The following is a 12452-nucleotide window of genomic DNA, read 5'->3' as shown; positions in this document are numbered from 1 at the left end:
CCGACCTCCGCCAGCCACCGTCGGGCGCATGCCCCACCACGGGCGCCGCCCCCTGCCCCGGGGGCACCGGATGTGGCCGTGGCGCCAGACCCAGTGACCCCAGCAGGCGCCGCCGCCTCCACGCATGGCGAGACGCACGGCAGCCCGCGCCGCCGCACAGCACACACGGTATCCCGCGCGCCACCGCACAGCACATGCGCAGCCGCGGCCCATCCACTAGCGCCGCTGGCCACGCAGCACACGCCGCCGGCCACACCCGCATCACCACCAAGCCACCACCATCAGGAGGTCCACACCGGGCGCGAGCCGACCCAGGACCCGGTCCAGCCGCAGCCGGCCACCTTGGCAGCAGCCCCTACCACCGTCGCATCAGTCCCAGCCATTTCCGGGCGCGAGCCGACCCAGGACCCAGATCTAGGCGCGGGGGCGACGGATCCGGCCGAGAGGACACCGGATCCGCACACCCCTGGCCGGGAACCGCCGACAGCCGCCGCTCAGTGCAGGCGGCCACCAGAAGAGAGAGAAGTGGGGAAGAAGAGGAGATGACCTAGCCGCCGCCATCCTTGCCTTCCTCCGATAAGCCGGAGTTCAGCTCTGGCGGTGGCTGGGCAGTGGCGGCGCAACGGGAGGTCTCTACGGTGGGCGGAGCGGCGCCGCCCGAGCCGCCCCGTAGAGGACGACGCGGGGGCTGGGTTGAAAAATCCTGAATTAAACTAGATAAACTAAAGTGATCGATAAGCCCATACGTGCAATGGCTGCTGTTCTATGTTGTCTTCTTTTTTTTTAAAACAAGGCAGGGGCACTGCCAATACATGGTATTATATACTCGCATATAAAACTGTAGTACGATCCATTGTTGAAGTAGTAGAGATCAATAATTCCAGCGTTGACTCCTTTGTACTACTAGGACGGCGACACTCCTCAAACTTCGACTTTGGCAACCGGAGCGCGGGAAGGAAGTTGCTGTAGAATGTAGATAGAGCACACGGAACATGAGCATTGCACTTCCATTCCTGAACAACACATGCACAAAAAGTCAACAACACAGAGGCAGAAGTACCTGATAGCAGGAGATGAGCGAGGTGATGAACCCAAAGGCTCCTGTCACTCTTGGAGTGACCTTCTTGGGTGCCAACTGAAGAAGCCCGATGGCCACGACCACGTCCATGGCCGCCTTGACCAGGGCCAGGAGCCGTTCATCTGACTGCTTCATTTTGTTCTGGTACTGTTCATTCTGCAAAATGGCAACATGATAAACACTTTAAATATAGGTGGAAAAGTTAACTGCATATACACTCCATGCCCTCATGTAGTCATGTATGATCAGTCAGTGGCAGATACGAAAGTATATACGCACCTCATATTTATCTGTGTCCCTCAGCTCTCTAGCAAGCTTCCTCATTGATCTCGATAGCCTTTTAAGCTCTCCAAGCTGAAAAGTTGCAGACACACAATCAGTACATCACTAGGTGTAGAAAACTTGAAGCATAAGCATGCGAAGAAACTATGTAAATATAATATACCTCAACTAGACCTGCACAGACAGAAGAAGCCATCCAGCAGTACAGGGATATCCTGCCAACGCGGTCCGTCGCCTCCTTGTTCTACCAACGGAAGCAAGAACAAATCTGTCAAAAGGAAAAATGCATACACTATGCAGTTGATGAAGGCAAGCAACCAAATCGTTCCATCAGGACAAACCTTGACTATCCCTGTTCGTCCTAACCACACAAATTGATCCAGGAACAAGAACGTCGAAAGCAGCGCATTTTTGGACTGAAATTATCGAAGAACCAGCAGGTTAATTTGAACTCTGTCATTCCAAAACGGAGGAATTCTTCATGAACAGTAGTAATGCTTGAATAAAAGATTCAGAATTACCTTGCCAAGCAGGACGAGGGTGAGAGGAGTCCCTTTAGCCGGCGGGCTGATAAGAGCATGCAGATCATTGACCCACTGGACATGCAACATCAAGCAATTATCTTAGTCAACCATCAGCTGCATGATGGTACACCGAGAACACTTAGCAGATACGGAGAGAAGATAATCATATCTGACTGACCTTGAGGAGCCGGAAAACTTTGCGAGCTAAGGTGGTCGATCTATCGACCTCCTGCGCAGTGCCAGGCTGCCCGTTGCTTATGAACTTGGAGCCGTACTGGATCGCCCTGCAGATCTTGTCCCGAGCCTCGGCTTTGTTCAGGTACAGAACAACGAGGCCAAGCTCAGCTCGTGTGGCATCTAACGAGCTCATATTCCTGTCAAAATTATAGGGATAGCATATCATCATATACAAGACACTAATCTTCAACGCGTGACGGCGTGACGCTTATTTCGGTTACGAGGTGAAGTTTCTGAACGAATAAACTGAGACGAAAGCAAGCAGAGCAGGTGCGACAATGTGCAGACAACCATGAACCCAAGCATCCGAAGGAGCAGTTCATCGCATCAGTAGGAACTAGGAACTAGTACTAGCGTTGCATCACTTCTGAAGTAGCCACTGGATTGGACTAACGAAAACGAAACTCTGCAACACGACTGAAACCGAACCAAAACGTATGCAGGAAAGTGCAATTACCTCTTGCAGGAGAGATGAAACCGGGGAGATGAGCTGGGAGATACCAAGTGAAGGGGCAGGTGGATACTGGATAGAGGAGGGACGGCTACCGCTACCTGGTGTTAGCCGAGCCGTTCCAGGCAAAAAGTCCTGGAGTAGCTTCCTCGGCTACTTCACTGCGCCATTCGATTTGTGTGGATTGAGATGAGATGACAGGTACGTCCGCTAGGAGCTAGGCGACACACACTCACCTTGGCTGTGGGTGGACGCGTGTGGCCACACGAAGCAAGGGAGTTCAACGACGAAACTTGTTGGGCTCCGGGCTCGCTTTAGTGACGTGTACTGTCTGGGCCGGAATCGAACAAGTGATGTAATGTAATGGACCGACACCGGCCAACGGGGCAGCCGCATTGGGTGAGCGAACGGTGGACGGGCGGGATAGGATACGGTGGACGGCCGGCGGCGCACGCGGCGAGCCAGACCAATTACGGTGTCGAACAAGAAGGCCGAAGGCGGGGGCCGGGAGAGAGAGAGGCGTCCCTAGGCCGGCGCGGCGGTTGGGGACGGAGGGGAGGAGCCGCGGAAGCCGGCAGCAGCCTACGAGGAGGTGACGGGAGCTAGGCGCGGCTCGCACGGGGAGGTGACGGCAGCGGCGGCGGAGGGGCCGAGTGGCGGCGTGGGGGTGGGTGACGGAGCTAGGCGCGTCACGCGCGCACGTGCGCGCCCTCCGACCTACAACCAACCAACCGTCCCAAACCCAACCAAACCCTCCGCGCGCACACGCGGCCGCCCTCGGATTGGGCTCTCCCTCTGGCTCGCCAGTCGCCACCGCTCGCCGCCCACGTCCTGGCGCCCATGGCGTCCTCGCTCGTCTCGCGCCCGCACCTCACCCAGCGCCCGGTCCGCGCCGCCACGCTCGCCTCCCCTACCCGCGCCCGCCTCGCGGCCGGGGCCGGGGCCCTTGGCGGGCGCGCCGTGCGCTGCCAGGCGCAGGCGGCGGGGGACTTGGACGCCCACTACATGCGGCGGTGCGTGGAGCTGGCGCGCAAGGCGGCCGGCTACACCAGCCCCAACCCTATGGTGGGTTGCGTCATCGTCCGCGACGGCCGCGTCGTCGGAGAAGGATTCCACCCCAAAGCCGGCCAACCTCATGCCGAGGTAGCATGTCTTCCATTCTCGCTTTTCAATATTTTCTTTGGATGCTTATTCTGACAAAGGGAAGGGAAAATGTTGTTTGGTGATCGTCATAAAGTGCAACGGAATCTGGCCATGCTGTTAGGCATCATCATCAGAGTATGTCAATTGTCCTTTGTAGCAAAAATCACTTGTACTATTCGAGCTGTTATAACTTTTTAGCTAGCGAGACATTCGACACCAAACACGTTACTCATGAAACCTCAACTCTATGCAATTTTGGAAAGCAAACGCTATTTTTTGGTTTGAACAGAACAATATAGTTTGTGCTTAAGATTAACGGAAACTTTTGTCTATCGCAACAAGAAGTAAAGCTTGTAAAACAGCACGTCATCCATTGGTTAGCCATCAATGTTCTAGGTGAAGCGACTAGTCTTGTCCTGCTCATCTCTTTGTCAAACTCTGTGGGTGTCGCTTGTAAAACTTTGTGGGTATCCCAGCACTCATCTCCTTTCTTTATGATGCTGTAAAACAATAAGCTTTATGTTAAAGCTGTGAACATCATGGTGTATAAAAACAACCATCAACATTACATTAACCTCTAACGAACAAAAATGTCAAGCTCTGTAAGAGGAGGATAGTGACAACATCTTTTTTTTTGTGAGAAAGGTTCTAGAAGAATGTGTAATAATTTGGTTTGGGAGGGACAGTGGATGCTGAATCTTGCTAGTCGACTCTCCTTGAAGATTCTCTCCTATAAACAGTTTACATCGCATCTCAATATTTAATCCTGCATTGCTACACTATAAGTATTTAATATTATATTGGCTTAAGAGCTTATACAATGACAAAGTATCATTACGTAACATCATAACCTTGTATTGTGTTAAAATCATGTGTAGGTATTTGCACTGAGAGATGCAGGTAATTTAGCTGAAAATGCAACGGCTTATGTTAGCTTGGAGCCCTGCAACCACTATGGGAGAACCCCTCCTTGTACTGAAGCACTCATCAATGCAAAAGTAAAGGAAGTTGTTGTGGGGATGACTGACCCAAATCCTATTGTCGCATCCAAAGGGATTGAAAAGCTCCAAGGTGCTGGAATAAATGTGAGGGTGGGTGTGGAGGAAGCGTTATGCCGCAAACTAAATGAGGCTTACATCCATCGTATGCTCACCGGGAAGGCTTTTGCAACTTTGAGGTAAATATCCAACTCCAAGTAACTTCCTAATCTTCCAACTCTGCTAAATCAGTGTTCACATTTGCTCTGAAGGACCTGCTAGTAAATATTAAATAGACAGTGTGCAGTGCATATCTAGAGTTTGAAATGTGAGTTGGACGATAGATCCTATAACTAATTGTGGTCTGGAGGACTGTTGAAAGCCCATTGCTTCATCTATTTGAGTAGTAATGTTCATTGTTGTCTGCATATAAAAATGTTCTCTATGGACCATTTGAATATCATGTGCAATGTTTGTGATGATATTTATTTGTTATTATATGAATAACAGAGCTACACTCTCAGTGAATGGAATCGTCACAAACCATATTGGGAAGGGAGCTGATCAGTCAGGTGGGTACTACTCGCAGTTGATGAAAGAAAATGATGGAGTCATAATTTCAAGTGAACTGGCCAAGATGTCGAGCTTACCTCTATCGCGCGAAGCCGGTGCAAACCAACCTCTCTATATCATCGTTTCACAGGGTGAAAATTCCCGACTACACATCCCATCTCTCAGCGAAGAGAATGCATCAAAGGTGATAGTCCTTGCTGATAGTCCTGTCACCGTGGAGCCAGCAGGAGTTGAAGTTGCTGTCCTTCGTCAGATAGACTTGGAGTCTATTCTCCAACTTCTTGCACAGCGAGGGCTTTGCAACGTGCTGGTGGATTTTAGAGAGGCTGGAGAAAACTTTGCGTTGCTTCTGAACGACTTCCAGGAGGACAAGCTGGTGCAGAAGGTCGTCGTGGAGGTCCTGCCTTTTTGGCTCGTGAGCGAAGGGCTCAGCAACCTGGCATTTGGTGGCAGCCAATCGTTTCCGCTGAAGAACTTGGAGCACAGGGAGGTGAATGGGAGTGTGCTGCTAGAGGCCTATGTGTAGTCTCTCTTCTGTGGGAGATTGATAGTCCCTGTGGCAGCTTTGTTTGTTTTTCCTCGTGTAAACAGATAGCCCTGTAAACTTCAACACTTGAACCGTTACCTGCGTGCGCGTGCAGTTACAAATGCGGAGACTGAATTGGTTTGAGATATAGCATGAAGTACTTATGGATATTTATAATCTGAGTGAATGAAAAAAATGATTTGAGATAAATATAGGAACCTAAGCCTTTCTTTTGCCTAACTCTGGACTGCAGATAACGAAGTATAGAGTGAAACTTGGAAGAGAGCCGAGACTGGCCATTTTCTAAGGTTGTAGGAAGCACAACAAAAGTAAACTAAATGCAAGTACATTTGTAACACGAATTATATGGTCAGATGAGTCTGTTTTCAGCAGAGCTCGCATCTGTGCTTTTTATTTCTTGGACACCTGAAAAAAGATGAGATGGCCAATTAGAAGTGCTGCGTAGCTTAAACCATAACTGTGACGCGAAATAATCACAAAAACATTTACCACTCTCATTTTGTTCATGACTGCAGGCTTTGCATAAGAATCACCAAGGCAACAGTAGCAAGTAGACATTGATCAGGATGTACCTTCTGAATCATGTATTGCAGCAATGTAATATGAATCAAAGTCCCTAACCAATCAGAATAGATTAAGTACATAACAAACCAGAAAAAAATCACTTAGGTTAGAAGCAGGTGCACATATCCTATGTAGGTGTATAACTATTTATTTTAAAAAATTAGGAAAGAATATCCTGTGCAGGTACACATATCCTATGCAGGGGCAGTAACAAAAAAGTAGAACTTGCTATATTCACCAGCATATATATATGATTCAAAACCCCACAAATATGCCGGTTCGAACACAAGAGCATTAACTATTGAGCAGCCATAGTTTTAATTAACTTGTCACACGAAGATAGATGTGTGTACTTAACTTTTTCTCAACAATTAGGAGGCCTGTATCTTTTGGGGAACTATCACAGCAGCAGCTAATACATGCCCATTATCACACAGCAACCAATACGTGGCCAGTGTTTTTTTTTGGAGCACCTGGAAAAGATATCTTTGAAATAGAAATTTTATATAGCATATAATAATATTATGTCATCGTCAGTCAAAGGCATAGATAGAAACAATGTGCAGAAAATAATCTGAAGGCTATCCTTTTTTCATGCTGCTACAGTGCAGCCAGAAGCGTTGGATATCTTGACTGTATTCCTGATCTTGTGACCTAGGAAGGCAAACCTAAAAAGCTGACACAAAATTCATATGTTGAATGTTAGATTTCCTAACATAGCACGCTATGGAACCTACGGCCAACAAATATTAGAACAAGAGAGTGGAGCGCGATTTTTTGCTTTGCTGAGATGCAGGTTTAGCTGTGATTCCATGTAGCTTGTATTTCAATAAAATATAGTAAAACAAAGCATAACTGGAGACTAAATTAGTGATTTGAGAGGAAGTACCTATGTTGAAAAAAATGCAAGTGGACAACACTTATTATGTTGTACAGTCTGCAGAGATGTGTAGCACTGAATCCATAATGGGGTTCATACATGCCTGAAGTTGAAAAAGGCAGCAAGATTTTGACATGTGGTGACCGGTTAACTGGAACAATGTAGAGGCACTGCTGTGTCTAGCAGAAATCATTGCTATTTCCATGATAACATGTAAGAAAGGCAGAGGAAGATGATAACTCACCAAAACGATGAACTGAACTTGGAAGGTGTTCTCTATAGGATTGAGAAAGTGTTGCCCCTAGATAAGCAGGGGAGCCCAACCTAGAAAATACAAACATATATATCATAATTGGATCGGAAAATATCATGGAGCAATAGATCTCTTTTGATTTTACTATGTTCTTTTTTTAGGACACACGATAGACCAAAGAACTAACTGCCTGTAAATTTTGTCACTGTCTTCGTTTCGGACAACAAATGCACATTGTCTAATCTGTGAAATACGTTGCATCATTTTAGACAGGAAACACTTCTGTATAACCTAAAATTTACAAATGTCTTGAAAAATAGGGAGGACTGAGAAAGAAGAGGGATGTGAACATATCAATGATCAAGAAACATGATCAGTGTTGTGTCTAGCAGAAATCATTGTCATTCCCAGAATAACATGTAAGAAAGGCAGAGGAAGAGGATAACTCACCAAAACGATGAACTGAACATGGAAGGTGTTCTCTACATGATTGAGAAAATGTTGCCCCTAGATTAGCAAGAGAGCCCAACCTAGAAAATATAGACATATCATAATTGGATCAGAAAATATAATGGAGATCTAAACAGTAAAAAAGAATAACAGGAGAAGGCAATCTACTAAGGATAATACCTCTGAATCCACAATAAATAGACAGCCTTCGGCAGCATGCTAAAATGCTGAAGGAGGGTGCAAGAATTTGGCTGACTCAAACTCTCAATCCTCAAAGTTCGTGGAAGATCCAATCTGCAAAGTGGAGGAAAAATGGCAATTCATCATTCTGCATGGATATAAACCTTGTGGTCATATAAATAAAATCATAACTCAATGTAACAGGAAGCTATGCTTGCATAATCTAGAATTATCCCATGGCTATTGCTAATGATGATCCTATGCTGGTTACTGTCAGAGATAAAAATGTGATCCCCACCTTCATCAACTGATATGCATGGTTCAGCACATTGAGCTATATAATATCACTTTTCCAGTACATATAAGTTACCTTCACAAGGAACAGAGCATTCATAGGTACACCTACATAGGCGACCAAACCACAACTTTATAAATAGGCAGATGCATAATAGCAATCAAGGAATCGTGATGGTATCATCTGGAGTAAAATGACCACATGTCACTGTGTTACTTTGTCCAGCAAAGGTATTTAGAATGGCATTATGGTCAGCATTCCACATCCATACATTACAATCCTCTGATACAGCGATTATCAAATGTCCCCGAGGATGCCATTTAAGGTTTGGGTGGTTCAGTAAATGAAGTTTGTGCCGGGCACTCCAAAAATAAATGCTTCAGGTGGTAAGGTCTAAAAATAACACATTTAAAGGAAAAAGAAAATTCCATAAAGGAAACAGGGGAAAAACAAAAAAGTATGAACCTGTCAGCCATCTTTTCTTTGAAGGTCATTATAATATTGAATGGGTGCTATACTGCAATTTCATTTTATAAAAGAAGGAACTAATATACAGTACATCCATGTGTAGAGTAAACAAATATTTGTAATTATAGTCATCAGGACTAACAATACGGCAAGCACATCTATATCTACATTATATGTAAATATGCCATGTCAATAAGCAGCAACAAATCAGTTAATATTTGGTCAACTGAACATTTGGATGTGGGAAGCTAGTCACTCACCTAGCTTGGAAAGGCTTAGCAGCATTCTTCCTACTGTGCTGCTGACCATGTATATATTTGATTCTCAAATAAACAGTAGGATAAATAGATGGAACATTGATTAAACTAACTTGAAGACATAGGCACAATCTAAGCTGCAAAACTCTTCTCCATCTGCCCCATGATGTTTGAAAAGTTAGTTATTTTTTTATTATAATGAAGCTTCCTTCATTTACAACAATAACAACAACAACAAAGCCTTTAAGTCCCAAACAAGTTGTGGTAGTCTAGAGTTGAAACCCAGCAGAAGCAATCAAGGTTCAGGCATGTGAATAGTTGTTTTCCAAGCACTACTATCTAAGGCTAAGTCTTTGGGTATATTCTATCCTTTCAAGTCTCCTTTTATTGCCTCTACCCAAGTCAACTTCGGTCTTCCTCTGCCTCTCTTCACGTTACTATCTTGGCTTAGGATTCCACTACGCACCGGTGCCTCTAGAGGTCTCCGTTGGACATGTCCAAACCATCTCAACCGGTATTGGACAAGCTTTTCTTCAATTGGTGCTACCCCTAATCTATCACGTATATCATCGTTCCGAACTCAGATCCATTCTTGTATGACCGCAAATTCAATGCAACATACGCATTTCCACGACATTTATCTGTTGAACATGTCATCTTTTCGTAGGCCAATATTCTGCACCATACAACATAGCAGGTCTAATTGTCGTCCTATAAAACTTGCATTTTAGCGTATGTGGTACCTTTTTGTCACATAGGACACCAGATGCTTGGCGCCACTTCATCCACCCTGCTTTGATTCTATGGCTAACACCTTTATCAATATCCCCGTCTCTCTATAGCATTGATCCTAAATATCAAAAGATATCCTTCATAGGCACTACTTGATCTTCCAAACTAATATCTTCCTCCTCCCGAGTAGTAGTGCCGAAGTCACATATCATATACTCAGTTTTAGTTCTACTGAGTCTAAAACCTTTGGACTCTAAAGTCTCCCACCATAACTCCAGTTTCTGATTCACTCATGTCCGGCTTTCATCAACTAGCACTATATCATTCATGAAAAACATACACCAAGGGATGTCCCCTTGTATGTCCCTTGTGACCTCATCCATTACTAAGGCAAACAGATAAGGGCTCAAAGCTAACCCTTGATGTAGTCCTATCCTAATCGGGAAGTCATCCGTGTCTCCATCACTTGTTCGAACACTAGTCACAACATTGTTGTATATGTCCTTAATGAGCCCGACGTACATCGTTGGGACTTTATTTTTATCCAAAGCCCACCACATAACATTCCTTGATATTTTATCATAAGACTTCTCCAAGTCAATAAAAATCATGTGTAGGTCCTTCTTCTTCTCCCTATACCACTCCATAACTTGTCTTATTAAGAAAAAGGCTTCTATGGTTGACCTTCCGGGCATGAAACCAAATTGGTTCATAGAGACCTGCGTTATTGCTCTCAAGCGATGCTCGATAACTCTCCCATTGCTTCATAGTATGACTCATCAACTTAGTTCCCCGTAATTAGTACAACTTTGAATATCCCTTTTATTCTTGTAGATCGGTACCAATATACTTCTCCTCCACTCGTCAGGCATCTTGTTCGATCGAAAAATATGGTTAAACATCTTGGTTAGCCATACTATAGCTATGTCCCTGAGACATCTCCACACCTCGATTGGGATACCATCCGGTCCCATCGTCTTACCTCCTTTCATTCTTTTCAACGCCTCTCTGACCTCAGATTCATGGATTCTCCGCACAAAGCGCCTATTGATGTCATCAAAAGAGTCATCCAACTGAAAGGTTGTGTCCGTATTCTCGCCATTGAACAATTTGTCAAAATACTCTTACCATCGATGTCAGATCTCATCCTTTTTCACCAAGAGATGCTCCCTTTCATCCTTAATGCACTTAACTTAGTTGAAGTCCCTTGTCTTTCTCTCATGAACCCAAGCCATCTTATAAATGTACTTCTCTCCTTTCTTCGTACTCAAATGTTGGTAAAGATCCTTGTACGCTCTACCTTTTGCAACACTTACAGCTCGCTTTGCAGTCTTCTTTGCCACATTGTACTTCTCTATGTTGTCCACACTCCTGTCATGGTACAAGCATCTATAGCATTCTTTCTTCTCCTTAATAGCCCTTTGGACTTCCTTGTTCCACCACCAAGTATCTTTAGCCTCGTCTCCACTTCCTTTGGTTACTCCACACACCTCTGAGGCCACCTTCCAAATGTTGGTTGTCATCTTCTCCCACATGTTGTTTATGTCCTCTTCTTTCTTCCAAGCGCCCTCTTTGATAACCCTTTCCTTGAATGCCTCTGACGTCTACCCTTTCAGTTTCCACCACTTTGTTGTTTCAATCTTAGCTTGTTTATCCCTACGGGCACACACCTGGAAACGAAAATCTGCCACCAAAAGCTTCCTTCATTTGCGGTTATAAAATAATAGTCTACTAACCATGTATGTGCTTATTTATGGGAGTAGAGATCAATAAAACTTAATAATTTGAATGTGCTCATCTACAATTGCCCCTAAATAGTGGTTGCCACAATACAGTTGTACTTTTCTTATATGTAATTTATTTAGTGTCAATGTTACAATAGACTTCATACTTTACTTGAGTAAGATGGATTTTTAGACAGTACTTTGGACATTAAACAATGAAATATGCCAGAATTTTACAATGGTTTTTCAACACAACTGCCATAGCTATGGTTTCTATCAAGTAAAAGTAGTCTTGCAATAAGGAAGAGCCAATTTCAGCATGAACTAAATAAGCCACTCTAACAAATATTTGGGAATTAGGACCTGTACATACAATCTAATAGTATGGACTAAATAAGGTACTGTAACAAACATTTGGGAATTGGGACCTGTACATACAATCTATCAGATTAAATAGGAGCAAACTGAAATGCACTGTCTAACAAGGGAAAACAGCCCAAAGAGGGATTTTTACCTTTGGCGGTTCAGGAAGCAGCGATAGCCTGCATGAAAATTCCACTCTGTAGTTAAGAGCTTGCATTAGCACCTTGAGAATATGATAAATGCAGTTCCCAAAGATAAAATTCAGAAGTTGCTATTAACAAACAAAAGATAGCAAAGGAATTTTTACCTTTGCCGGTTCAGGAAGAAGCGATAGCCTGCATGAAAATTCCGCTATGTAGTTAAGAGCTTGCATTAGCACCTAGAATATGATAAATGCAGTTCCCAAAGATAAAATTCAGAAGTTGTTATTAACAAACAAAAGATAGCAAAGGCTAACTATTTTTATTAAGCAAA

At 44.5% G+C, this 12452-nt stretch overlaps 2 protein-coding genes and 1 long non-coding RNA gene across 3 annotated transcripts; 1 reads left to right on the top strand and 2 right to left on the bottom strand.

Annotated features, from left to right (window-relative positions):
- Positions 1–723: 723 nt before the first annotated feature.
- On the bottom strand, positions 724–2735 carry LOC136535804 (peroxisomal membrane protein 11-1). Its single transcript, XM_066528211.1, has 8 exons — positions 2579–2735; positions 2063–2258; positions 1882–1956; positions 1702–1776; positions 1524–1604; positions 1358–1432; positions 1061–1234; positions 724–963 (listed from the first exon to the last, which is right to left on the bottom strand). The coding sequence occupies exons 2-8, from the start codon at positions 2252–2254 to the stop codon at positions 922–924; spliced, it is 714 nt and encodes a 237-aa protein (XP_066384308.1). The 5' UTR covers positions 2255–2258; positions 2579–2735; the 3' UTR covers positions 724–921.
- A 527-nt stretch (positions 2736–3262) lies between these two features.
- Positions 3263–5961, top strand: LOC136535803 (riboflavin biosynthesis protein PYRD, chloroplastic-like). The gene is made up of 3 exons (XM_066528210.1): positions 3263–3715; positions 4594–4892; positions 5203–5961. The coding sequence occupies exons 1-3, from the start codon at positions 3413–3415 to the stop codon at positions 5789–5791; spliced, it is 1191 nt and encodes a 396-aa protein (XP_066384307.1). The 5' UTR covers positions 3263–3412; the 3' UTR covers positions 5792–5961.
- A 1996-nt stretch (positions 5962–7957) lies between these two features.
- On the bottom strand, positions 7958–12272 carry LOC136540781 (uncharacterized). The gene is made up of 3 exons (XR_010780022.1): positions 12130–12272; positions 8140–8253; positions 7958–8039 (listed from the first exon to the last, which is right to left on the bottom strand). It is a non-coding gene; the product is annotated as an uncharacterized lncRNA (long non-coding RNA).
- Between the last annotated feature and the right edge of the window lie 180 nt (positions 12273–12452).

This window comes from Miscanthus floridulus, chromosome 2, assembly GCF_019320115.1.
Source record: "Miscanthus floridulus cultivar M001 chromosome 2, ASM1932011v1, whole genome shotgun sequence".
NCBI classification, from domain to species: domain Eukaryota; kingdom Viridiplantae; phylum Streptophyta; class Magnoliopsida; order Poales; family Poaceae; genus Miscanthus; species Miscanthus floridulus.
This window is presented reverse-complemented; position numbering and strand designations above follow the sequence as displayed.

Coding starts and splice junctions, on each gene's coding strand:
- LOC136535804 (XM_066528211.1), bottom strand. CDS start 2,254: ATGAGCTCGTTAGATGCCACACGAGCTGAGCTTGGCCTCGTTGTTCTG. Junction 1,777..1,881: donor CCCTCGTCCTGCTTGGCAAG/GTAATTCTGAAT, acceptor CGATAATTTCAG/TCCAAAAATGCGCTGCTTTC. Junction 1,235..1,357: donor GGGACACAGATAAATATGAG/GTGCGTATATAC, acceptor GCCATTTTGCAG/AATGAACAGTACCAGAACAA.
- LOC136535803 (XM_066528210.1), top strand. CDS start 3,413: ATGGCGTCCTCGCTCGTCTCGCGCCCGCACCTCACCCAGCGCCCGGTC. Junction 3,716..4,593: donor CCGGCCAACCTCATGCCGAG/GTAGCATGTCTT, acceptor AATCATGTGTAG/GTATTTGCACTGAGAGATGC. Junction 4,893..5,202: donor AAGGCTTTTGCAACTTTGAG/GTAAATATCCAA, acceptor TATGAATAACAG/AGCTACACTCTCAGTGAATG.